The sequence below is a fragment of the Plenodomus lingam genome (genome assembly GCF_022343315.1).
Source record: "Plenodomus lingam strain CAN1 chromosome Unknown contig_14, whole genome shotgun sequence".
NCBI classification, from domain to species: Eukaryota; Fungi; Ascomycota; class Dothideomycetes; order Pleosporales; family Leptosphaeriaceae; genus Plenodomus; species Plenodomus lingam.
In genome coordinates this window covers 2,885,611-2,908,012 of record NW_027093932.1, presented here as the reverse complement: position 1 = coordinate 2,908,012, position 22,402 = coordinate 2,885,611, and the positions used below count along the sequence as shown (strand labels likewise).

General features: G+C 52.1%; 12 protein-coding genes across 12 annotated transcripts; 7 read left to right on the top strand and 5 right to left on the bottom strand.

Moving 5' to 3' along the window:
- Window positions 1-208: 208 nt before the first annotated feature.
- Window positions 209-1,995, top strand: IAQ61_003003 (uncharacterized protein; the record flags this gene model as incomplete). Its single annotated transcript, XM_066095791.1, has 5 exons — window positions 209-294; window positions 627-687; window positions 745-856; window positions 909-1,654; window positions 1,711-1,995. The coding sequence occupies 5 exons, from the start codon at window positions 209-211 to the stop codon at window positions 1,993-1,995; spliced, it is 1,290 nt and encodes a 429-aa protein (XP_065954627.1).
- A 1,038-nt stretch (window positions 1,996-3,033) lies between these two features.
- Window positions 3,034-4,640, bottom strand: IAQ61_003002 (uncharacterized protein; the record flags this gene model as incomplete). The annotated part of the gene is made up of 2 exons (XM_003843196.1): window positions 3,034-4,096; window positions 4,264-4,640. 2 exons carry the CDS (start codon window positions 4,638-4,640, stop codon window positions 3,034-3,036), a joined length of 1,440 nt encoding a protein of 479 aa, XP_003843244.1.
- Window positions 4,641-5,757: 1,117 nt separating this feature from the next.
- On the top strand, window positions 5,758-5,979 carry IAQ61_003001 (uncharacterized protein; the record flags this gene model as incomplete). The annotated part of the gene is made up of 1 exon (XM_066095790.1): window positions 5,758-5,979. The coding sequence occupies one exon, from the start codon at window positions 5,758-5,760 to the stop codon at window positions 5,977-5,979; it is 222 nt and encodes a 73-aa protein (XP_065954626.1).
- A 415-nt stretch (window positions 5,980-6,394) lies between these two features.
- On the bottom strand, window positions 6,395-7,774 carry IAQ61_003000 (uncharacterized protein; the record flags this gene model as incomplete). Its single annotated transcript, XM_003843197.1, has 1 exon — window positions 6,395-7,774. One exon carries the CDS (start codon window positions 7,772-7,774, stop codon window positions 6,395-6,397), a length of 1,380 nt encoding a protein of 459 aa, XP_003843245.1.
- Window positions 7,775-9,461: 1,687 nt separating this feature from the next.
- IAQ61_002999 (uncharacterized protein) lies at window positions 9,462-9,716 on the top strand (the record flags this gene model as incomplete). The annotated part of the gene is made up of 1 exon (XM_003843198.2): window positions 9,462-9,716. One exon carries the CDS (start codon window positions 9,462-9,464, stop codon window positions 9,714-9,716), a length of 255 nt encoding a protein of 84 aa, XP_003843246.2.
- Window positions 9,717-11,810: 2,094 nt separating this feature from the next.
- On the bottom strand, window positions 11,811-12,895 carry RPL7_1 (60S ribosomal protein uL30; the record flags this gene model as incomplete). The annotated part of the gene is made up of 4 exons (XM_003843200.1): window positions 11,811-12,094; window positions 12,145-12,489; window positions 12,677-12,786; window positions 12,882-12,895. 4 exons carry the CDS (start codon window positions 12,893-12,895, stop codon window positions 11,811-11,813), a joined length of 753 nt encoding a protein of 250 aa, XP_003843248.1.
- A 744-nt stretch (window positions 12,896-13,639) lies between these two features.
- Window positions 13,640-13,906, top strand: IAQ61_002997 (uncharacterized protein; the record flags this gene model as incomplete). Its single annotated transcript, XM_003843201.2, has 1 exon — window positions 13,640-13,906. One exon carries the CDS (start codon window positions 13,640-13,642, stop codon window positions 13,904-13,906), a length of 267 nt encoding a protein of 88 aa, XP_003843249.2.
- A 616-nt stretch (window positions 13,907-14,522) lies between these two features.
- IAQ61_002996 (uncharacterized protein) lies at window positions 14,523-15,374 on the top strand (the record flags this gene model as incomplete). Its single annotated transcript, XM_003843202.1, has 2 exons — window positions 14,523-14,756; window positions 14,817-15,374. The coding sequence occupies 2 exons, from the start codon at window positions 14,523-14,525 to the stop codon at window positions 15,372-15,374; spliced, it is 792 nt and encodes a 263-aa protein (XP_003843250.1).
- Window positions 15,375-16,025: 651 nt separating this feature from the next.
- IAQ61_002995 (uncharacterized protein) lies at window positions 16,026-18,520 on the bottom strand (the record flags this gene model as incomplete). Its single annotated transcript, XM_066095789.1, has 3 exons — window positions 18,220-18,520; window positions 17,835-18,155; window positions 16,026-17,779 (listed from the first exon to the last, which is right to left on the bottom strand). The coding sequence occupies exons 1-3, from the start codon at window positions 18,386-18,388 to the stop codon at window positions 16,026-16,028; spliced, it is 2,244 nt and encodes a 747-aa protein (XP_065954625.1). The 5' UTR covers window positions 18,389-18,520.
- Window positions 18,521-18,830: 310 nt separating this feature from the next.
- DAD4 (DASH complex subunit dad4) lies at window positions 18,831-19,214 on the bottom strand (the record flags this gene model as incomplete). The annotated part of the gene is made up of 4 exons (XM_003843205.1): window positions 18,831-18,859; window positions 18,909-19,038; window positions 19,097-19,153; window positions 19,212-19,214. The coding sequence occupies 4 exons, from the start codon at window positions 19,212-19,214 to the stop codon at window positions 18,831-18,833; spliced, it is 219 nt and encodes a 72-aa protein (XP_003843253.1).
- Window positions 19,215-19,497: 283 nt separating this feature from the next.
- IAQ61_002993 (uncharacterized protein) lies at window positions 19,498-20,064 on the top strand (the record flags this gene model as incomplete). Its single annotated transcript, XM_003843206.1, has 1 exon — window positions 19,498-20,064. The coding sequence occupies one exon, from the start codon at window positions 19,498-19,500 to the stop codon at window positions 20,062-20,064; it is 567 nt and encodes a 188-aa protein (XP_003843254.1).
- A 1,006-nt stretch (window positions 20,065-21,070) lies between these two features.
- On the top strand, window positions 21,071-21,779 carry IAQ61_002992 (uncharacterized protein; the record flags this gene model as incomplete). Its single annotated transcript, XM_003843207.2, has 5 exons — window positions 21,071-21,101; window positions 21,178-21,204; window positions 21,284-21,332; window positions 21,400-21,415; window positions 21,483-21,779. 5 exons carry the CDS (start codon window positions 21,071-21,073, stop codon window positions 21,777-21,779), a joined length of 420 nt encoding a protein of 139 aa, XP_003843255.2.
- Window positions 21,780-22,402: the final 623 nt, after the last annotated feature.

The window sequence follows — 22,402 nt, the reverse complement described above, 5'->3', positions numbered from 1 at the left end:
TTTCGTGGTGTTGTCGACGATCGATGAAGTCGAACTTTTGGTGGGCGGTTTTCGCTTGCGTGCGCGGCAAAAATATCGGGCCGGGCACTAGCGTGCCGCGTCCTACTTTTTCTTTGCCAGGCGCAACTCCTCTTCCCCATCTCTCATTACCTTGACATGGGCTGAACACCAACATTGACCACGCAGATTCGCGTCCAATACCACCATCATGGAATCTGGTAAGAGCATTGGTATCATTGGCATGGGCGACATGGGCAAGATGTATGCTCGGCGCCTGAGCAGTGCAGGATGGAAGTGAGTGCTTTGCGCTTGTGGCAGCTCTAAGCTACCTGAGCTTTCGTCATTCGTAAGTCGGACGCCTCTCTCTTATCCCCATCCCTTCCAATGATGACCGTGAGTGCATTTGGCTCGAGTATGGCGCATGTCTGCACTGTTACCGTCTTGGTTTGCAGTATCCAGGCATGTTGCTGTCAATGATGTGAATTCTCGCTACCTTAATTTATACAACTCTGATCCGCAACAAACCTTCGCATCACTATGGCAGTCCTTTTTGGAACCTTGCTGACCAGTGACTCACAGACGTGCTCTTAACGTGTCTCATTTCGCTGACAGTTTGCTCTGCCAAGGGTACACGCCTGCGATCTACCTGACAAATTCGATGCATTAGTAGGAGAGTTTCGGGACTTTGTAGGATAGCACCTTTTATAGAATACTATGATTGTACACACGCTGAGACTGTACCAGCCCAAGGTTGAAATTATGCAGAATGGTCACTTCGTCTCCCGCTGCAGCGACTTCATTATTTACAGTGTTGAAGCAAAGAACATTGATGCTGTCGTGAAGGCTTTTGGACCATGTACGTGAGCCTTTGCTACTGACCATTCTTACGATTGACCACTCGCGTGCAGCTACCAAACTTGGTGCTATAGTTGGCGGTCAAACATCATGTAAAGCGCCGGAGATGGAGGCTTTTGAGCGTCACCTGCCCAAGGACGTTAGCATAGTCTCTGTTCACTCGCTCCATGGACCTGGCATCGACCCCAAGGGACAGCCCCTGGTACTCATCAAGTATCGCTCCTCAGACTCTGACTTCGGGTTCGTGGAGGACGTCATGTCCTGTCTCAAGTCGAAGCACGTCTACCTCACGGCAGAACAACACGATCGCATCACAGCAGATACACAGGCTGTCACCCATGCTGCTTTCCTTAGCATGGGGGGAGCTTGGTTCGCCAACAATCAATTTCCGTGGGAAACATCTCGCTACGTCGGTGGCATCGAAAACGTCAAGATGAACATCACTTTGCGTATTTACTCGAACAAGTGGCATGTCTACGCTGGGCTCGCAATTTTGAATCCCGATGCAAAGAAGCAGATTAAGCAGTACGCCGAGTCTGTCACTGAACTTTTCAAGCTTATGCTAGCTGGACAGCGTGACGAGCTACGGGAGCGAGTGCACACTGCGCGAAAGGCAGTCTTTGGAGACAATAACGACGGTAAGAAGCTGCTCCTTCGAGATGACTTGCTCGATCAATTCGCCCTAGGCACGATACCAGAGAAGAGGTTGAAGAACAACCACTTGAGCTTACTTGCCATGGCCGATTGCTGGTGGAAGCTTGGTATAGTGCCATACGATCATATGATCTGCTCGACGCCGGTAAAGCTATATTCTTGGCCTCTTGCGTATTATTAGTTTTGCTAACGTAGCCGAAGCCGTCGCGCGTCTGGCTAGGTATCACGGAGTACCTCTTCTGTAACCCCACTCTCCTCGAGGAAGCCATCGACGCGGCGATCGATGACAACACTTTTCGTGCCGATGATCTAGAATTCACCTTTGCAGCCAGGGACTGGAGCTCGCGTGTCAGTCTGGGTAACTTTGATGGTTATCGCGAGAAGTTTGAGAAGATTCAGGAGTACTTTAAGCCACGATTTCCAGAGGCGACCAAGTTGGGTAATGAGATGATCAAGGTGATTTTGCAAAAAACGCAGGATGCCTGAGGTGTGTGGCAAGCGGGCCGCGTACCTTGCTATATCAGTAGCGAAGAGATTTTTTTTAGATTAGCCAGATGAGGATAATTTGGGAGCATGAAGGCTTGTTTCTATCGTACTACGCATATGACGCTTGACACTACCTAATTCCATCCTTTCCTTCCCCGCTGCTCAGCGTGACTAAGCCTTTCATGACCGTCTGCCTATAGTACATGTTCAGCCATGAATCAATTTCGCCGACTCCAGCTGCCGAGGTACAGTCTGTGAGGTATTACCCTGTTTTAATGATGAATGCTTGGTGGGAAATCTCCCACTAGGAAAAACTTTGGCACGCTCGAGATGTTAGTTACGGCTTGGTCTCCTGGTGTACCTAAACCCTATCCAAGAAGGAAGAAGGCAAAACTTCCTCATCGTAAACGTGGGCAGGCTTGGGGAGGGGGGAGGCGGGGTTTACTACGGTGGGAATTTCCTATCAGTGTAGAATTCGGATGAACCCATTGCCAGTACCGATATTCGACAAGTTGAAATCGCAATCTCAACGGCCAACCGCTTGGAACCACCAACACTGAGGTGTTTGAGACCGCTCATTGGTTCAACTAACCCTAAACACAATCGTCGCAAGATATTTTTCAAGGCTTGGAATGTACCGGCACATGATATCGAATGCGAGACGCCGACCATGAGTGACATTGTTGCTGGCCATTGTGTCAAATTACCTACTCCTTCGCGATTGACGGGGCTCCAAATGATACCCGATCTGACCAGTGGGCGCAGTTCTTTGTTTGTTTCTTGGCCACAGTACTCGTTTTGATGACAGTGAGAAGACAGACTACTTTCTAGTTGTGCAAATGGCACGGTAATGGTACAGCTAGTCAGGTGGCAGTCTGCCTTGTTCGAGTCCTCTCTACCGTCTTGACATTATTTCTTAATTTTCCTAGGCATCTCTTTGTCACAATCAAAGTATCTCGCACGATTCCCTATAAAAGAACCGATTGGCCTTTATCGTGTCTGTCCCCGGCCGATGAGGATGATGAAATCCCTCTCTCATCACGCGCCCCCTTCTCCGCTCCCAAACTCCCTACTCTCCCCAATCTCACAAACGCCAAACCCTTGCTCCCCGCTCTTGACCCCCTTCCACCGACACGCCTCCTCCAACTCCCTCGGCGGCTCCAACACCTCTTCCTCGGTGAGTACCCAGGTGCCCCAATGCATGCCCAAGGCACGCCTACACTTCGTGTCCACAAAAATGTTGACCGCATCCTTGGGATTCGCATGCACATTGCTAAATAGCCAGCGGGGATCATAGGCGCCAATCGGAATCAGGCCTAGGTCAAAGGGACCCCGGTGTTTACCGATTTGCGCAAAGGCTGGACAGGTGGGAAGGTGGGAGTACTCTGGACCGTAGTCGTCGGCCGTAGCGGGGACGGACGAGGGCACAGTCCGGTAGCCGGTGTCGCCGGCAAAGTAGACGGACGAGGAGCCAGAGGTTACGGACCAGCTGGCCCAGAGGGTTTTGCACTTGTCAAAGGGCCCGCGGGCACTGACATGTTGACAAGGGAGGGCGTGGATGGTTGCTTTGATTGCGTTGTCTTCTGCGCTGCCCTTTTCAAAGGGATTTGCCACTGTTGTCGACTCTGCATTGCCCTTGTTCGATTTTTGGGTTTCGAGCGTGATTTCCCGACTCTCCCACCAGTCTAGTTCGGTCACGTTTGTGATGCCAGACTTCTCAAACCAGGATTTGTTGCCGAGGGGGGCGAAGTAGTGTGCATGTGGGAACTTCTTGTGCAGGCGTTGGATGGTTGGGTAGCTGAGGTGGTCGTAGTGGTTGTGGCTAATGACGACGGCGTCGACCATGGGGAGGTCTTCAATCTCACATGGTGGAGGTGTGTATCTTTTGAGACTCTTCATGTTGAAGGGCGCACAGCAGTCTTCAAACACGGGGTCGAAAAGGACGCGGAAACCTCCTGGGAACTCCACATAGTAGCATGCATGACCTAACCACGTCGCTCTCAGTTTTGGAGTTTCCCTAGTGGGATGGAAGGTTGGTGTCCGAACTGGTACAGTGGGTGGTGTGGTATCTGGTGTGTTTGCCTGACCCGTAATCTTGCGCCTACATACATGGTCAGCTTTCCAGTTTATGTCGACCATGCTGATTCCTCCTCACTGGGATCACATGTCCGAGTACAGTATACAAACGATCTCTTCGATTTCCTCTCCCCTCCTTCTGCTCCCCTCCTCCTTTGCCTAAAAAAAACAACAACGTAGAAATAGACTCACCAAAAAAGTCCCTTGACAACAAGCTCCCAAAACCCACTCTCGGTATAGCTATCCCACGGATTCGTAAACCCTTTACCACCTTTCAGATGATGTCTCTTCCCCTTTGCATCCTCAGGCTCCGTCCACCCTACTGCCTGCTCCGGATTCGACACAGCCGCATATAAGCCTGCAATCGTCGCCGTCGCCGCCCCAGCCCCGGCGCCCACCGAGCTCATTTTGACAGTTGCGCCTGTCGACGTTGCGAAACCTGCAGGCCTGCGGAAAAACGGCTTGGACAGGAAACCGCGATGCTGATCCTGACCGTAGCGGTATCGGTAGCTTTGAGTGAAATAGTAGCGGTAGGAAGAAGAGGGACGAGCAGAATAACCTCGACACATCGTGGCCAACACACCTCCTCCGTACCCTCGACCTATTATATCACAAAGCCCTCCTGAAAGAACCGTAGTAAGTAAGCAAAGTATAACAACCCAGCCGCAGACCACCCTTTCCCCCCCCCCCCCCGAAGCATCCGATCCCCAAATCAATTTTGATGCTTTTGGTTGGGTATTGGTGTAGTGGGGTGGTGTGATTGGTTGGGGAGGGAGGAGTGTGGGTGGCTGGGCCTGGGGGAAAGGGCGGGAGTCGGGAGTCGGCGTGTTTTGGGGTCCGACTGGTCTGTATTATCATGAGGATGATGAGCATGGTACATAATCGTCTGCCTATACTGTAACTGTGTAGAGAGAGAGAAAGAGGTACTACTGGGAACATCTTGAACCATCAAATATTAGTAACAAAGATCTCATCTCCAATATGACAGACTGCAAAAGCCTGCAAAGACAGACACACCGGTAGCTCCCATGCGCCACCATGCAAACAATCTCAACCGGACCAGCCAGCTTACCCCATGATTCACCACACAATCTGCCCTGCCTAACCAATGAGTGAACCAAACATCATCATCGCTCTCCCATCCATCCCATCTACTCAGGTCACATTGTTCGACTTCAATTCCACTAAGAGACATTTTTCCATAGGGAAAAAGAATGGTATTGTTTTTCATAAAGCGGGTGTTTTGCCCCGCTGTCCAAACTAGTTTTTTGTTACTTTTTTTGTGTGGCTGTTCGTCGCTACAAAAAAAGTGGTTTTTCCTGTAAATGTTGTGTGCGGTACAGCAAAGTAACGTGAAAAGCAATTCCCCCCCTCCCGCACCCTGGTGCCCTAAAACCAATGTCTTGAAGAAGAAAAAAGGAAGAGAGAAAGAAAAAGATTTGGATATCGCCGTTCCGAGAGGAGAAGAGAAAGGAACGCCTATCCCTTGGTTTGATACCATTAATTACAACCCGGCTACAAGGAAGGCGGCAATCGAAAAGGAATGAATCGTCAAGTTTGAAATTCGGGACCAAAACCACCAGCATTGTTTGCCCATCGTGGTGGTTGACGAAGCATAAAGCATGGTGCGGTGGCGGAGCCAGAAGGTAGAAGGTGCGTAAAAAGAATCCCCAAGAGCCGAGAATCATGACCAGCCCCGAGGAAGAAGCATTAGACAATGCAAAAGGAAAAAAAGAGGAAACCTCCAAACCATCCTGGGGGTTAGGGTACAGCGCTGATGAGATGAACAATCGTAAAGGTGCAGTGCAGAACAAGCGGGCCAATGAACGGGGGACTCCGGGAAAACCCACAAACAATTTCGCTAGCCGTGCTCCAAACCAACAAAACCATGGAAAGACCCAGTTCTAGAACGTAATACCGAAAACAGCTAAGAGAAGGGGGACCCAATTGGGAACCGGGAAATTCTATCATGCAAGATGATCGCAAGCCTTTGTGCATTTTCGTGAGATCCGGAGGAGCGCGAACACGCGCGCAAATAGCGGCAAATGGACCCGATGGCTGTCCTCACAAACGCAAGTAGCCGGATCATGTGGTCTACGGCCTTGTCTCAAGTGAAGGGCGGCCAATCTGTATCCAGTGACTGGAAGAGGTCCAAGGCGCATGACGACGATTCCAGTAGACCACGATATTTTTTTTGGAAAAGGAGAAGAGTAGTAAACTTTTTTGAACAGATGAATCGCTGAGATGAAACGTCGAATATGTATCGGTGAAAAGGGGAATCGGTGCAGTGTTACAATGCCGTTGAACGGAAGGAGGACAGACTTTAGACGGCTACAGCCTGAGGTCCGTAACCAGGAGCCATGAAGTACGGCGGGTGGCGTTGTACACAGTAAGCGCAACTACAGCTGATACCATGCTGGTTCCAGGCCGAGCTGTTGTACTGCGCCGTGTACGCGGGCAGTCCGTAGTTGGTCGCATGCTGTTGCGAGTGTTGGGCAGCCGTGGGCTGAGACAGGGGTGGGAAACCGAACATGGTGCGACGCGAGTACCCTTCAATCGGACCCCAGGCTCCCGTTGTGCCATAGTACTCCGGAGTAGTGGGACCCGTGGTGGGTGCTGATGCAGGAGAGTGATCATTGGCAGACCTCCAGGGATCGTACTGGGCGTAGCTTGGAGTATTGTATGACGACTGCGTAGACTTTGGCGTGTACTCATACGGCAGGGAGCTGTAGGCTTGCTGCATGGGTAGCGGCGGAAGCGGCTTGTTGGGGTTGAAGGAACGTCGGTTGAAGGAAGTATCGATGGGACTGAGCTTGCTGCTGCGACTGGTGCGGACGGTAGCATGGCTCTGGTACTCCTTCCAGTGGTCCGACCAGAATGTCCAACCCTGTGACTCGGACGGGTCTCGATGGAGCTTGTAGTCAATATCGTTCAACCATTCCATCTCCAGCCTGTTCAACTCGTCGACCCGGATGCCACTGACTTCCGACCATGAACGGTTAATAAAGGTGTTGTCGTCGAGGAACTTGCTGCCCAAGACCAGTGCAATGGTCAGAAGACGGTACAGGTGGGTATCCGTCTTTGGTTCGCTGGTCAGCATGGGCATCCTGTTGGACAGATAGAACATGCTGAGCAGAATGGTCGCAGACGGCAACCTGGTTGCACACAGCACTTGGTGAACCCACTTGCGGAACGAAGGGGGCATCATGCGGCCAGGAGTGATGAGACGCAGCGCTGTCTCGCACACAAAATCGGTCATGACGTCCATGTCGTAGTCCAGCTTGGCGGAGACACCACCCACCGGCTTCTCTTCCTTTGCTGGCTGGCTCATGCGCTGGCTGTACTCTTGCGCGCGCTGTTGATGCATGGCAGCCTCGGCTAGGGAGTGGCCTGAGGGGACGCGCATGGGTGGCAGAACAGTGGCAGCTGCAGCATCGTAGAAGGAGCTTGCAGGTGGAAGGCTGGGCGGTGCGTTGCTCAGGTAGGTGCCAGCTTGTGGGTACATGGGTGGCATGGCCATTGCAAGTTGACCATAGCGGTCTGCGAAGTCGTAGCCATCATCTTGACGAATGGCAGGCTGGCTGGCGTAGCCGTTCTGCTGCTGGTACGAAGCCCCTCCGCAAGCAGAGTGGTAGCTAGGCACAAACTCTGGTGGTGTAAGCAGCTGCCGAGGCATATGCTGACGCGGGTAGAAGGACGGCATGATGATGATGATGGAGCTGTCGCAGAAGAACGAAGAAGACTGGCAAGGAAGCACCTGGAGGCAGAGGTTAGTCACAGTTTGCGCAGAGAGAAAAACAACAGCAATAAGAGGAACGGTGAGTGTGATGGTCGTGTTCTCCCGTGCGCAAGTGCGATGCGACGTACCGTCTTTTTCGTTCTTTAGCCGCTGGATGGTGGTGAGCTTGCGCTCTATTGTGAACTACGGAGGCTCTAGTAGGCTGCGGTCATGCACAAAGGAGAAGTGGTACTGGTACGGGACGAGATGGGTTTGTGGCAGGGACGAGAAGCGTCGAGAGATGGTAAAAATAGGCTGTCTCGCTCAGACAAAGCGGGCGTGAATGGGCGTTGCGGTGGCGGACTGGGGTGTGAATCGGTCGCTTTGGTTGTCACAACGGGATGGGATGGACAGACGGGGCGACGTGTGCAGGCCCAATGTGGACGACAGCGACAGCGCGTGCGTGGGCGCTGTGTGAGTAGGTGATGGAGCGAAACGTGGACCGGGGCGAGGTCTAAGTCAATAGATCGCCGGTGAGGTGAGGAGAGGGAAAGGGGAGCTGGCCGTGTCGCAGGTGAAGAGCGGATGGGTGGCTTGCCGACGGCAGAGTTGCAGCAGCACAGCAAAAACGAAGCTGGGAAGGTGCGAGACTCTGGAGACCGGGGAGGGGAGGGGAGAAAGAGTGCGGGTGCGGATGATGGGGCACGCGCAAGCAAAAGTCTCTGAGCGGGCTGCGTAGTTGGGTGTGCAGCACTGCCGCAGATTCCTGGCGAAGCTCGAGGGAGGAGAGGAGAGAGAGAGAGAGAGAGAGAGAGAGGGGAGAAGGTGGTGGACAAGGGAAGACCAAAAGTGCAAGGCAAGGGCTTGACGAGTTCACGAGGGTGCGGCCGAACGTGCACTGCAACTAGCTTGCTATTTGGGCGACAGGCACAGGGGGGTGGGGGGGAAGGGTGGGTCTGGGCGGCGGCAAATACCTAGTCGCAACAAGCAACAAGCGACAAAGCAAGAAACAACAGTAGGAGTAGTCTGCAAGCTGTAGCAGCGCAAATAAATACTTGAACACAGCCGCCCGCTGTAGGAGGGTAGTGGTTGGTGGAGGCAGAGGAGGAGAGGAGAGGGGAGGGGGGAGGGGATGGTGGAGGTGAAGGAAAGGGAAGGAAAGGGAAGGGATGGCCGCGACGGCCCACGAGTCTCTCTCTCTCTCTCTCTCTCTCTCTCTCTCTGTGTGTGTGTGTGTGTGTGTGTGTGTGTGTGTGTGTGCGGCCGGCCGGCACGCAAAAGACTGGACTTCTTTTGGAACAAGGCCCCGTCCAGCCAGCCAGCCAGTCAGGCAGGCGTGGTGGGCGGTGTCTTGGCTGGTTGGCTGGTTCGGCTAGCGACCCTCAAGTCAAAAAAGGGCTGGGTGAAGGCGGCGGTGCGTGGAGTCCGTTCAATTACTCTGCGGTTAGGGCCAGCCCGTCATTCGTCAGACGAGGCTGAGGCCTGATCAAATTCTGCTTCTTCTATGTAGTCTAGAGTCCATGGTTGAAAAATACCTCCCGTCTACCATTCTTCCAAAACACCCTCATGACTCTCTCCACGAAAGTATTTCGGGCGGCCTTTGGCCTTTGGGGGGGAGGGAAGGGGGGGGGATCTCTGCTGGCCTCTGCCTTTCCGTCTGAGCGAGCCACGTATGTACCGCAGGTGGGTTTTGGGCGGTTCGCCGTCGCTAACTACACTCGGCCTTGCTCCGCTCTTCTGTGGTGGTGGTGATGGCGGTGGTGGTGGTGGTGCTGCTGCTGCTGCTGCTGCAAGACTTGTGCAAGTTCCATGTCTGGCCTGGCTCATCCGTGCGGGTCATTTGAAGTTTGAAGTTGCCAACCCGACCTTGGTCACTTGCCCCGAGCCCTCCAGTCCCCCGAATCCCCAACATCCCCAATCAATATAGAAGTGGACCGTTCACACACATATATTATGTGCACCACCATAACTTCCACCATGACTTCCACCAAATGGCTGCACCGCCCAGCACAGCCATGACAGTCCGCTCTTCTTGGGTTGTGTTTCATACTGCTTCCTGCCCAGCTGCCTTCATGTCAGCGCACTCGTGTCCGCATGAGCTTCCCAGGCGCGGCCGTTGGGAAGGTTGGCCTGGGACAAGAGACTGCTACTGTATAGTACTATGGGGTACTACAGAGTGATGACTACCTACCATGACCACTACGATAACCTACTACAATACCGTGTACGTACATACTATGACGATGACCATGGTACTCTATTGAAACGCAGAATCTCTACTCCTGCTACTACTACTACTACTACTACTACTACTGCCGTGTGATAGTACTACTATGCCATGTGGTCTGCCGTTGCCCGCCCAGCAGGGGTGCTGTTGTGACCCACGGGCGCAGTCGGTGCTGCTGCCGTAGAGAGGGCGCCGGATGAGGGAAGACCTGGGCACACTGCACAAGTGCAAAATCCGATGCCCAGCCCAGCCCAGCACCAGCCAGGCTCTTTGAGTGACGAAAGAAGACCTTGTACCTGTGAAGAAATGGCGGTCGCTGCCTACTGTGTATACTGTACAGTAGGCTGACTGAGTATCGGTGGTCGGGCCCGTCAGTCACATGGTCAGCGTCATACCACCTGCACCAGTCAACTAGATACGAAGGTACTAGAGTACTCTACACACTCTACAGTACTTCCCAACAGTCGCAGTAGCAGTAGGTAGTAGAGTAGAGTAGGTACTCTAGGTTGTGGGTGGGTGTGGGTGCAACCACCCGACCAAAACATGCGGGCGACGCCATCATCATCATCGTCTGCATCGCCATCTGCATCACCATCATCATCATCGTCTGCATCGCCATCTGCATCACCATCACCATCACCAGCATCAGCATTAGCATCAGCATCGTCATCGTCTTCGTCATCTTCCTTTGACCTTTGGGCCGAGTGGCGATGCAATGCGGGGGCCTGGGAGGGCGAGGGGCGTTGAGGGGCCGTCATCATCCGCAATCAACCTGAGTGAAATTGCCCTCTCGTGTGCGGAAACTGCAACCTGCCCAACCCGCCACCTGCCACCTGCCACCTGCCACCTGCCACCTGCCACCTGCCACCTGCCACCTGCCACCTGCCCTTCCATCCCATCTACTACCCTCCACCCACCCACACCCACACCCACACCCACACATACGCCAACCTAAGTCTGCACAACTCCCTCACCACCCTCACCTCATCCATTCGTATTTCCCCTGTCCAACCCTTTGACCAAGAGACCAAGTACTCTACGGTACAATCCTACTCCAACTCTAGTACCACCACTCACTACTGCACCCCTTGTCCTTTCCTTGACAATGGCCCTCGCAAAACCAGCAGGCCAGGATGCACTAGAGTGAAAATACAGTCATCAAGAAGCCAGATCTTAGTAGACTGCATACTACTACAATACCGGTATCCTTCACGCCGCAGAGATTTCAGGCCCCATCTGTCCGTCATGCCTGCCCAAACACGGTACCTACCGTACGTCCAGAGTAGTTCCCCCTACTACTCTAGTAGAGTACTCTACTCTACTCCCTACTCCTACTCCTCGTCGTTTCTGCATCCTGTCCTGCTCACCCCGTGTCATCTGCTGCGCCCCCCATGATTGTACAGTAGAGTAGGTTCTTCCCAGTTTGTACACTACGCTAACGGTACAATTGAGTATACACAAACCCCATCACGTTTGTCTTCTCTTCATCCATCACGTGTCTTCTCTTGATCCATCACGTGTCTTCTCTTGATCCATCACGTGTCTTCTCTTGATCCATCACGTGTCTTCTCTTGATCCATCACGTGTCTTCTCTTGATCCATCACGTGTCTTCTCTTCATCAAGTCAATCATCATGACACGCCCTCTTCACATGACATTCATCCTAACCCTAACGAATCCCCAAAAACGCCCATGCAAATGCTGATCCCAGGCCGTGGGTATAATCCGGACATGGCTTCCCCACCTCCGCAGAAAATGCAAAACCAACCTCAAACTCCACCCTCTACAAAGCAACTAGTTCATCTGCCTAATCAGCTCGTTGATCTGATCTTCCCGGTTGCCCAGGTCACCACCCTCAACAAAATGCTTAAACTTCCTCTTGCGGAATCCCCCATTCGGGTTGTTCAGCTGAAAGGGCCACAAGAAGTTCGAGGCTTGCTTGAAGTTGGGTCCCACCGTGTAAATCTCATGTATGAGATCCTCCATACAGATGATCCCATACTTGCCAAGGTTCTCCTCGATGATCTCATTGTCCGTCAACGGTAGCCTTTGCTTGTCCACTTTACCGTATCCGCGCTCTGCACAGGCAGGTTAGCACGGTCGAGAGCAGGAATCACAAGGCACCTACTGTAGATGAGCTCGCGCACCGACTTCTGATTCGGATAGCCGTACGCCACAAATGGTTCTACAATCTTCAGCATCTCCATGGTCGCTTTGGTAAGCTTGATGAAGACGCCATTGTTGATTTGCAGGAGGCGCAACAGCTGAAGTGTCTTCCGCTTCTTCGGGTCAATCTTGTTGATTCCCTTGATGCGCACAACAAACACAAGCTTGTTCTCCGCTGGCACATATAGACTGTTGCTCTTCTTGGCTTCGCGTGACAACCGGATCCGCTCCTTCTCGGCGTCGCGATATTCCTTCACGTACTTTTCAGCTCGCGTAAAGATGACGCCGCGCTTCTTCTTGGCTTTCTCTGTTCCATGTCAGCATGGCACTTGATCGCATAATCTACCATGAATGGCTCAAAGGGTGATTGTATCAGTCCCGAAAGATGGTTAACAGTTCGACAACATGGACCGTAGTCTAGCCGATAGTGTGGTTGTTTTCATCATCACAATCGCCCTCTCGCACTCATCCATGGTATGGAGTTATGTTCGTACCTCTCTTTTCTCTCGTGGCAATCGCGCGCTCCTCGCGAGCCTTCTCCTGAGACTTCCGCTTCTTCAGCAGCGTCTCAGGAATCAGAATGTCATTCTGCGTCGGCACACTGCTGGGAAGCCAAGTCAGCACAGGGCCCTAGAATTATCGAATATTCAGGGAGTGTCTGTCCATAAGACAAAGCACGTTTTACTGGGGAGTACTCACGACTTGGACGCCATGTTGGAGTTTGCTGTGTTGTCCGTAGCTTGCGAAGCTTGGGAAAAACGAGATAAGAATGAAATTCTGTGCTAGCGCGACGCTAGTCCGCAATCGAAAGACTGGCTGAGCAAGGGTCCCATTTGCTCCTCTCAATCGCTCAGCTCTATCCTCTATCCATCACATCACAACACATCGTGTTATCACAACATAGTGTATATTGTGAAGATTTAACATCGCCGTTACCGATTTCGCATGCACAAAATTTATCAATATTCCTTATTCCACATGCGTTTCCGGCCCACAAGTTCTTTGATACAACGTTCACTTATCAGCACAGTGGACCAGAGCCACACATGTCGCATTGAATCTCTCAGGTTCACTGGTATCTGAGAAGCTTCCTAGCAATGAATCTAACTGAGCAAGTTCGCAACAAAAAAGTACCTATATTCGCCAGTCATATGTACGTCGTTGCTTCAACACGCGAAACGATCAACTGGCGTTTTTGAATCATGGCCATGTACCTCGTTGACATTGTGACTTTTCGCAGCGGCCCTGCATGCTTGAACAACAGAATCCGGAGTTTCAGAAATAATGAATTACCAAGGCAAGGCTTTGTTTATTCTGCTGCTTATGTCTCACAAACAATGAGGAGTCGAACGCCCGAGTGTTGACGACATGCAACATGCCCACCCACCTTTAATATACTGAATACCATTCCACATCAACTACTCTAAGCTCACGGAAACTAACCCCCAGCATCCAGCATGGCAGGGCTACCTCCACTGCAGAAAGATCCATACGTACTAGCATACAGGTACTGGGAATACATGACCATCAATCCGAGGCGACAACGCGAGCGTTGCAACCCGTACTACGAACAGCTGCTGGCAAACCAGCCTGATCCGAAGAAAGGCGCTACGGACGATCTATCACGCGCGATAAGTTATGCCAGAGCACATCATGAATGCTTCTATGAGCTACGAGATGTGAGCCGTATCATTCGCTGGTTGGAAGATTCTCTTCAGGAGTAGCATGCTCTCGACATAAAGCGTAGCCGCAGTCCGTACGAGCAGAAGCTCTATCGCCCAGGGCAACACCGAGGGCGAGCTTGCATAGGTACGGTAACCTCTAAAAAGAGTTGTTGGTAGAAGAAGGGCGCGTTCGACATGTTCGACGTGGAGAAAAAAACCTTCGAATCCGCACACTACGTCCACGACGACTGCGAACATACAGCAAATATCTCGCTGAACGCCACAAGTATTTCGGCGAGATTTCCAAAATAGAAAAGACTAAACGGCATCGGGAGGTGGCTGGGAAGGTGGCCGCTCACTTGGGTAACGGTTACATTCCACAGCACCCTTCCGAATCCGGACATGAGGCTCCAAACCTACCAACTTCGTACAAAACCTCGCCAGGAACAAAGAGTATGTCCCGGATCCGGCCCGCATTTATTTTTGAACATCAAAACCCATCGTGAACTTCCGCATCATGAACGGCCTCCTGCAAACGGCCACGCTGATAGGCATTCTTCCGCCAGCCTGTATAAGGTGCAGACCTGCGCGCGGCTTTGTCTGGTATCACTCACTTCTTTCTGGAATTTGAATTCACTCGTTGAAACGTATATCTTTCGCTCAAATCTCAGGCAATATGCAGAACCGCATCTACATCTCCAGTGTCTTGCTCGCAGCAGCCTCTCCAGCTTTGTCTCAACACTACTCAGCTCCTACTCCACACCATTTGCCTTCTTCGGACATGCCTTCATTCACCACTCAGGTTGTCACCTCGGCTTTGACCGTCACCAGCTTCCTCACTATGACTAGCTCTGCACAGCACGCAGGTGGCGACATCATTGGCCCCATCGAGGGACTTGCCCAGTGCTCTGTACGTTACCTTTTGCCTCCAGATGATACCTCTTGGCCCATGTTCTAATCCAAAATTTAGCAAACCATCATCTTTGACTGCCTCCAAGACAGCAAGTGCAGCCCTACTGATTTCCCTTGCATCTGCGACGAGCTCAAGGCCCACGACATCGAGGCCAAGATCAAGGCAGCCTGCTCCGCCGAGGACAATGCAGCATACCTCGTTTTCGAAGCCGACGTCTGCAACAACGTCAAGCCTACCCCTTACCCTGTCTCCTCTGGATACCCTGTGACTTCTGGTTACCCCGTGTCTTCCGGTTACCCCATGTCCTCTCACTACCCTGTCCCGCCGCCCGCGAACAGCACCGTGCCTTCGTACAACACCACCAGCACTCATGTGCACCCAACTCCTGTGACCAGTGTCATTGTTGTCACTAGCACGAACGATGCAGGAAAACCTACCACCATGCACAATACAGTTGTTGGACCTCCTGGACCTCCTGCGTCTCCTGCGCCCCCTGCGCCCTCTGCCCCTGTATCACCCCCCGAATACACTGGCGCTGCTGCTGTTGTCAACGTGCAGAACGCCATGCTGGCTGGAGGTGTGGGATTCATGGGTCTCATATTTGCTGGCTTGTAAGCACTTTGAGGAGGATCGTCGAAAGTCACTTTGATTAGCTTTGGTTTTGGAATTTTTGGTTGCCATTAGGTTTTAATCTGTAATAGAAGGGGATGGCGCAAGAGGGTATAGATTTCTTAAGAGTCATGATACTCTATAATGTAATGCATTGGAAAACTCTGAAAAGAAAAATTGCCAAAGTTTCGATTAGAAGATTGCAATGTGATGGATGCTTACGGTCGGTGATGGTTGGATCAAAAACACAGTTCCTCACACTGCAAAGGACGTGTGGTCAATGCAGCAGTACTGCGCAAACCCCGTATCATCGTCACAAATGCGAAGAAAGTCAGCTTCCAAGGACTGGTTCGAAATTGACCATGGAAGAACGAACCTTTCGGCCTAATAGGGCCAGAATTTATGAGTGGAAAAAAGGCTGCATGGACGCAAGGGCAAACATGACAACACACACACCACCACAGAGAGAGGGAGAGAGACACAGGGAAGAAGCACAGAAAATCATGCATTGACATTACATTTCTCCATCTCTTCCGCCAAAGGGTTTTCCCTTCAATAAGCAAAACTTTCCAAAACTCGTGTCCACAGTAGTACAGCACACACACAGGCAATAACCATATCAGACCAATTGAATGTTGGAAAAGAAAAACCTACTCCCTAATAAAAAGTATTCCCCATATCATGCTCCTTGATATACTCGCCGCCTTTCTCCAAAAACTCCGCCCGCGTGATAAAATCCCTCTTGGCATCTTTCCTGCTCGCCCACTGCGCCGCACCTCTCCACGCATCGAGCACCGAGTCCTTTGCCCGCCTCACATTGATACTCTGTTCGGCCGGCAACACAGCACGCAGCTCTGCTCTCAGTCGCTCCTCGAAGCCCTGGAAGAGCGTGTTGCCACCCGTCAAAAAGATGTCCTTGAGGATGTCGTCGCGGTGGGGAGAGTCGCCTAGCCGCTCGGTCAGGATGTTCGAGGCAATCTCCACGATGCCGGCTTGATCGAGTCCGGCAATGGTGGGCTGGAAGACTACTTCTGGCACGCGTATGCGTTCGACGTTGAGGTGGATTTGATTGATTTCCCGTTGCGATTCTGGGTCAAAGGGATACGGGCCGTGGAGGAAAGCGTGGAGGATACTCTTGGTCCAATCGGTTTGTGCTTCGCGTGTAGAGTCCTCAGTGAAATTGGGGTCGTGCTTGAGGAGTTGGGATTCAATTTCTTTGAGGTTCTTGTTAAGATCTTCCTCTTCTTCGTCGTCGGAGCCTTCGCCGGTGGCAATGGTGCGGTATACGCCCCAGTCTGCGTCGTCGGCGCCAAAGGTGTCGTCGTCCCCCCCACCTCTTCTTCGCTTTTTGGTCGGATTGTCAGAGGCGAGATTGGCAATCGACTTCATGCGCATTTGATTGGCGACGGACTTTCTGTTCCCTAGTTCGGCCTTCATGCGTTCGCGATCCTTCATTTTTTGGATAATCGCTTGGCGCGCCATCTTACGCTCATCGATCCAGCCCTGAGGGTCGGTCTCTCGTCGCTCATCATCAAGACGTTGCTCCTCTGCTTGTCGTGCCTTCTCCTTCTCCTTCTCAATCTTCGCGCGTTGTCGTGCATCGTAGTTTGACTTCATTAGTCTCTGTTGTCGCTTCTGTTTGATTCCTTCCTCGTCGAGCTGGTCATCAGGTATATCGAGCAGGGGAAACGTCGGCTCCTCTTGTTGCTCCTCATCGACATCCCCCAGGTCTTTGTTACGGGTCTTCTTGATCGATGCCTCCAGCTCCTTGACCCTCTTGTTGAGCTGATTCTCATCGTCGAAATCGTTGGATTCTAACACACGCGCCTTCTCCTTTTTGGTAGTGATTTCCTCGAGTTGGGCTTGCAGCTGTATATAGTACTCCAATTCCTCCTCCTTCCTCTTGAGCTTTTCCAAGCGCATCTTTGCCGCTTGAGCTTGTAATCTCCGGCCACTCTCTTTACGTTTCTCTGCTGCAGCTGCAAGTTCCTCCTCCGTCTTCTGTATCACAATCGCTTCTGTATAGGGAAATTGTACGGTATGGTCTCGATCCTCGAGACCTGTCCAGTCCAGGTAATGACTTAGTTCTTCTTCGTAGTTTTGTGATATATAGCAATGCTCGCGAACGAGGTCTTCCGCCTGGTTATCGCTAATCTTGCCAGGAAACGTGGGATACTTCAGCTTAAGGAGCTTCAGGAGGTATTGTGCTGATTGGAAGCGACCCCAGCTCAGGCGAGTTGTTTGTGAAAGTAGCGGTTTTGAGTTGACTACAGGTATGACATGTGTTGAGGTATACGAAGAATCCATGACTAGTCCATTGCGACCACCGTTATAGGAGTATGAGAAGAGGGAGTCGATGCCGTATGCCACTGAGGGTGCGCCGTAACATTCGAAGAGAATTTCAGACATGGCTAAAGAAGAATTAGCAGATAAACGTGCTTGTCTTGGAATCTGCCCTTCACTTACTCTTCCTTGAGTATCCCAGATTGGCAACGGGCTCAGTCATGACGATGGGCCGGTCTATGCTCCCTGATGTTCCGTCTACACCCATCTTGATGAAGCAATAGTCCAAGACCCCCTCCATTGCATCCCAGTTGTTAATGATGTTGCTCCCTGGCTCGTAGATGGGCTTGGACTGGCCGCGCGCCGTCCCATCCGAATAAACGTCCGATCCGATGAAGGTGAATGTTCGGTTCAGCTTACGGTCACGATACCGGGCCATGTTGGGAAGCACCGAGAGCTGTGGTTTCGAGTCGAAGGACCATCCGGCGCGGACAGCGGACGAGCCTTGCGAAAGGTTAGTACCAGGTATGATGTCTTCCCACGAGGGATGGGGTGTGTAAGTGCATACCATTGTCAATTACTATAGCAGTCTCGTGATCGCTACGCTTATATCCTTCCGAGTCTACAGCTCTATACCCCTCGAAGGGGGGGTCTGACACGCTCCATAGCTTTGCAGGCGCGGCTTTGGATTCATTGAGCCCTGAGGCTGACGCATCGTAGGTCGCGGAAGGCGCCATTGTGATTGGGCGTGGTGTTGATTGCAAGGTAGTATCAGATGTTCATATCATATCGTGCGATCAAATTTGGGCGTGTGGGGGACACGTAGCGTGCTTGGTGAGAGGCGCACAAGGGTTGCGCCTCAGTTGGTGTTGAAGCTCAGTCGCGATCGCATTCGGAGGTCCGCGCACCATGTCCACATGTTTGGGATACCATGATCCATGGCAAGCCACCGATTGACTTTGAGGCACTAGCAATGCAGAGTAATTGAGATGGATGCCATTTTACTACTAATACTACTACTATGGGTATCTCTGTCCAATCCAAGTTTACATTTGCCCAAGCTCTCGTGGAGTCGTAGCGACTTGAATATATTATCAGCACGAAAAGACACGAAGCCTGCTGCTGGTCATGCACCAAACCCTTTGACACAGTCCATGCAACCTCCTGGACTTTGGACAATCACGCCGGGTCCTTCAGACCGTTTGTAGCTGTTTTCCTTAGCTACATCATATACACGTGGATTTGACAAGGCCTCACCTTCGAGGTGGAACAGCACATTAGACTGATAATTTTTGAACATCTGGGCGACCAACTCCGTATCCATGTTTTGAATGTTGATTTCCTGGAGGTTCTTGTTCAACATCATGATTGCCTCATTCAGTTTCTCCTGGGGTATTTGTTAGGATACATTGCGTTCAAGGCAATTTGTGGTGCACAAGACCTACCACATTAACAATGATGCGAGAGAGCAGTTGGCTCTGTTGATGCTCGTGTGGACTCTCCTGTATGCGCGTCAGGAGCATACCTCATTTTCGAGTGTTTACCGAAATATTCTCTTACCATGCTTGCGACTGTGCACTGTTGGCTGTGGTTTGCACGCGTTATGTTGTTTGGCGGGGGGGATCAATGTAGTTAGTGCGACAAGCTGTGGGTGAATCGACGCGGGCGGGAGAGCTCCACATGCCGGCACCGGTACTCCGCAAGCTCTCTCGTCGCCAGCTTCCACAGCCGCGTCTCAACTATTGCCTCTGACGACCACCCACGCAGAACACCGGGCAGATCTACAGCGCCTTGTATAGCTTTGTGAATTCTACCGCTGGATAGAAAACGCGATATCTTTCGCAACATGGCGCCTCTTACCAATGCCTCAGACGAGAAGACACACCAAGCCCTGCTGGACAAGCTGGACATCTATGCCGTCCACAAGCCCTTTCGCAATCCCAACTGGAAGCCCCCACAGCGCCGCAACAAGAATCTCAAACAAATCATCGGCGAAGCGACGCGCAAGGAGGCTTCCGTCATGGCAACGCAGAACAACAGCGGCATCTCAACACCTGCCGCGTCCTACCCAGAGACAGCCACACCCACTGGCAATGGCGGCCGACCGCCAAACATCGCCCAAGCAGCGCACAGTCTGAGCACGCTGGTCCTGGAGAAGAACGGCAGAGCTGCTGCGGGAGCCAATGGGGCCGGACCCGCGCCTACGTACACCAACATCGAGTCGGCACCGAGCTTTCACCCAAGTAGCCAGAAGAAGTATTGCGATATCACTGGGCTTCCTGCGCCGTATACAGACCCCAAAACACGGCTGCGATACTACAACAAGGAGGTGTTTGGCAGCATCAGGACAATGCCACAGAATGTCTCGGAAGGCTACTTGGCTGCGAGAGGCGCGCATACCATTTTGAAATGATTTGCCATATTGGTACATGCGCTTGTCGCAAACATACACTGCCCCAGGATGCGGAATGTTCTCTGGGGCAAAATGATACACGTGCCAGTGCGTTGTCCATGGTGCATCAGTCAATATCCATTGCTTTCGCTCATGAGGAATGTGGACCAGGGAGGGGGCCAGAGCGCAGCATGATGCAATCCCCCAACAGACAGCGGGTTTGTGCTATTCAAACCAAGAGGCTTCAACAAGGAGAATTCAAGATGCAACGGATGCATTCAATGGGCTGTGAAAGCTCCTGCTCTACTACCCAGACTTCTCTCTACCGACCACAAGAGCGGCAAAGCACAACCTATGTATGACCATCAAAGTCAAGCTTCTTCCACCCACCGCAAGCCTTTCGGCAAACGGCTCAAGAAGACGCTCCGGCTTAATCGTGATCCAGTTTTGTTCTTCGCCCGTATGACGGAATACCAGGAAACTCTAGGAGAAGCTTCTTAGTTACAGCAGCAATGAAGCATGCTGTGGTCGGGGCGGTTCCACAAAGGGTTGTTGCCGTAAAACAGTAGTACACACGGGGCTTCAGATAGGCACAGAACAATACCATTGATTGCTCCATTGTATCCGGATTCTTGCGCGCGCGTGTGTGTCTCAAGTGAGGACCTGACAGCCCCCAGACTTGAAAACCATTGACTCGAGGATGTGTGAGGTTGAAAGGAACTCGATCCCCAAAATTCTGATGCTGCGCTTTTGGCTGCGAAGAAACCGTGCGACGCTAGACAGGGGTCGGCGTTCAACGCGTCCTCGACCGGATTAGGGACACGAGACAAATGCGAGTGCGGTAGATGGGAAAGCCCATGATTGAATCTGACCGTTGTTGAGACTAGGCCACCACCTCTTTTCCTTTTCCTTTTCCTTTTCCTTTTCTTCCGTGTCGCTACTTGCAATTGCACATCGTCTTTCTCTTGTATCTGTTTACTTTGGCACGTTGCGCCCCATATATACACACGACATAAACCGCGCCAAGATGCCGACAATGTGGCTTTCAGATACCCAGAGTAGGTTTGCGCAAAGGCCATGTTTACTTTGTTGAATCCACGAGCAATATGGCGAGTAGACTGACATGCTACACAGAGATTGGGGTCGCCTTCTGCTCAGGAGGTAGGTACGCCGCCCACCACCACCGCCACCACTGCGCCGCCGAAACAATGAACGAACAGCTGACACAAACAATCACCAGGCGGCCTCTTCCTCATCGGCGGCGTCATGATGTTTTTTGATCGCGCAATGTGCGTAATCCCCCCCCTCCTCCCTACAATCACATATGATCTCCTACTTACCTCTCCCCCCACCCAGGCTGGCAATGGGCAACGTACGCTCCCTCCCCCCGTACCATCCTCGCACGTTCCTCTAATACGTACCCCGCCCCCTCTTCCTAGATCCTCTTCCTAATCGGCCTCACCCTCATAATCGGTACCACGAAAACCATAGCCTTCTTCGCGCGCTCGAAACAATGGAAAGGCACGCTCGCCTTTACCGTCGGCATCGGCCTGATCCTCATGCGCTGGGCGTTTATAGGCTTCGTCATCGAATTATACGGTATACTGGTTCTGTTTGGCGACTTCTTTGCTACGATTGCGGGGTTCGCCAGGGCAATTCCGGTCGTGGGGCCATATATTGCGCGTGGATTGGAGGCATTGGGGGGTGCAGCGCAGAGTGGGAACGTGCCTGTTTGACAAAGGATGGCGGAGGAGAGGGCTCAAGGTGCATGTGGGAAACAGGCAATGATGTGAGGAAAGAAGGAGGGAAGGTTATTGGCGTTGAGCATATCTAAGAAGGGAGCATTCATGGGCTTACGGGCATGTATATGGATACATGCCAAAGGAGAAAGATTCAAAATGCAATCACCCGTCACGACGGTGGACTGCTGATCTGCGAAAATCACAAGCCCGCAACCTTTCTCAAAATACCCCAATCCCCATCAATAGGCACACAGTACGTATAGAGTACATTACCATCAGCCAACAGCAGCCAGCCCCAATCATACTCACCCGCCATCCCACCACCCAACGAAACAACCCGTCTTCCAAGCCCCGAATCAAACATATAGTATATGCCATATCTCCTCTCCAGAGTATCGTAAACCTCAGATTCGCGCGCAACTACACGTTTCACAATGGTACACCCGGCGGCATATCTGCTTTCCGTTTGTTTCAGCACCCCGGTTGCTTGGTGGGCAGCCTAACGTCACCAGACCGGGGATTTTTCTTGGGACACGGATCGTGGTATCGATAGGGCTGAGTATTTGTCATTTTGATGTGTGCAGGCAGTGGTGTGCGCTTCTCGCGGTGAATTTCAC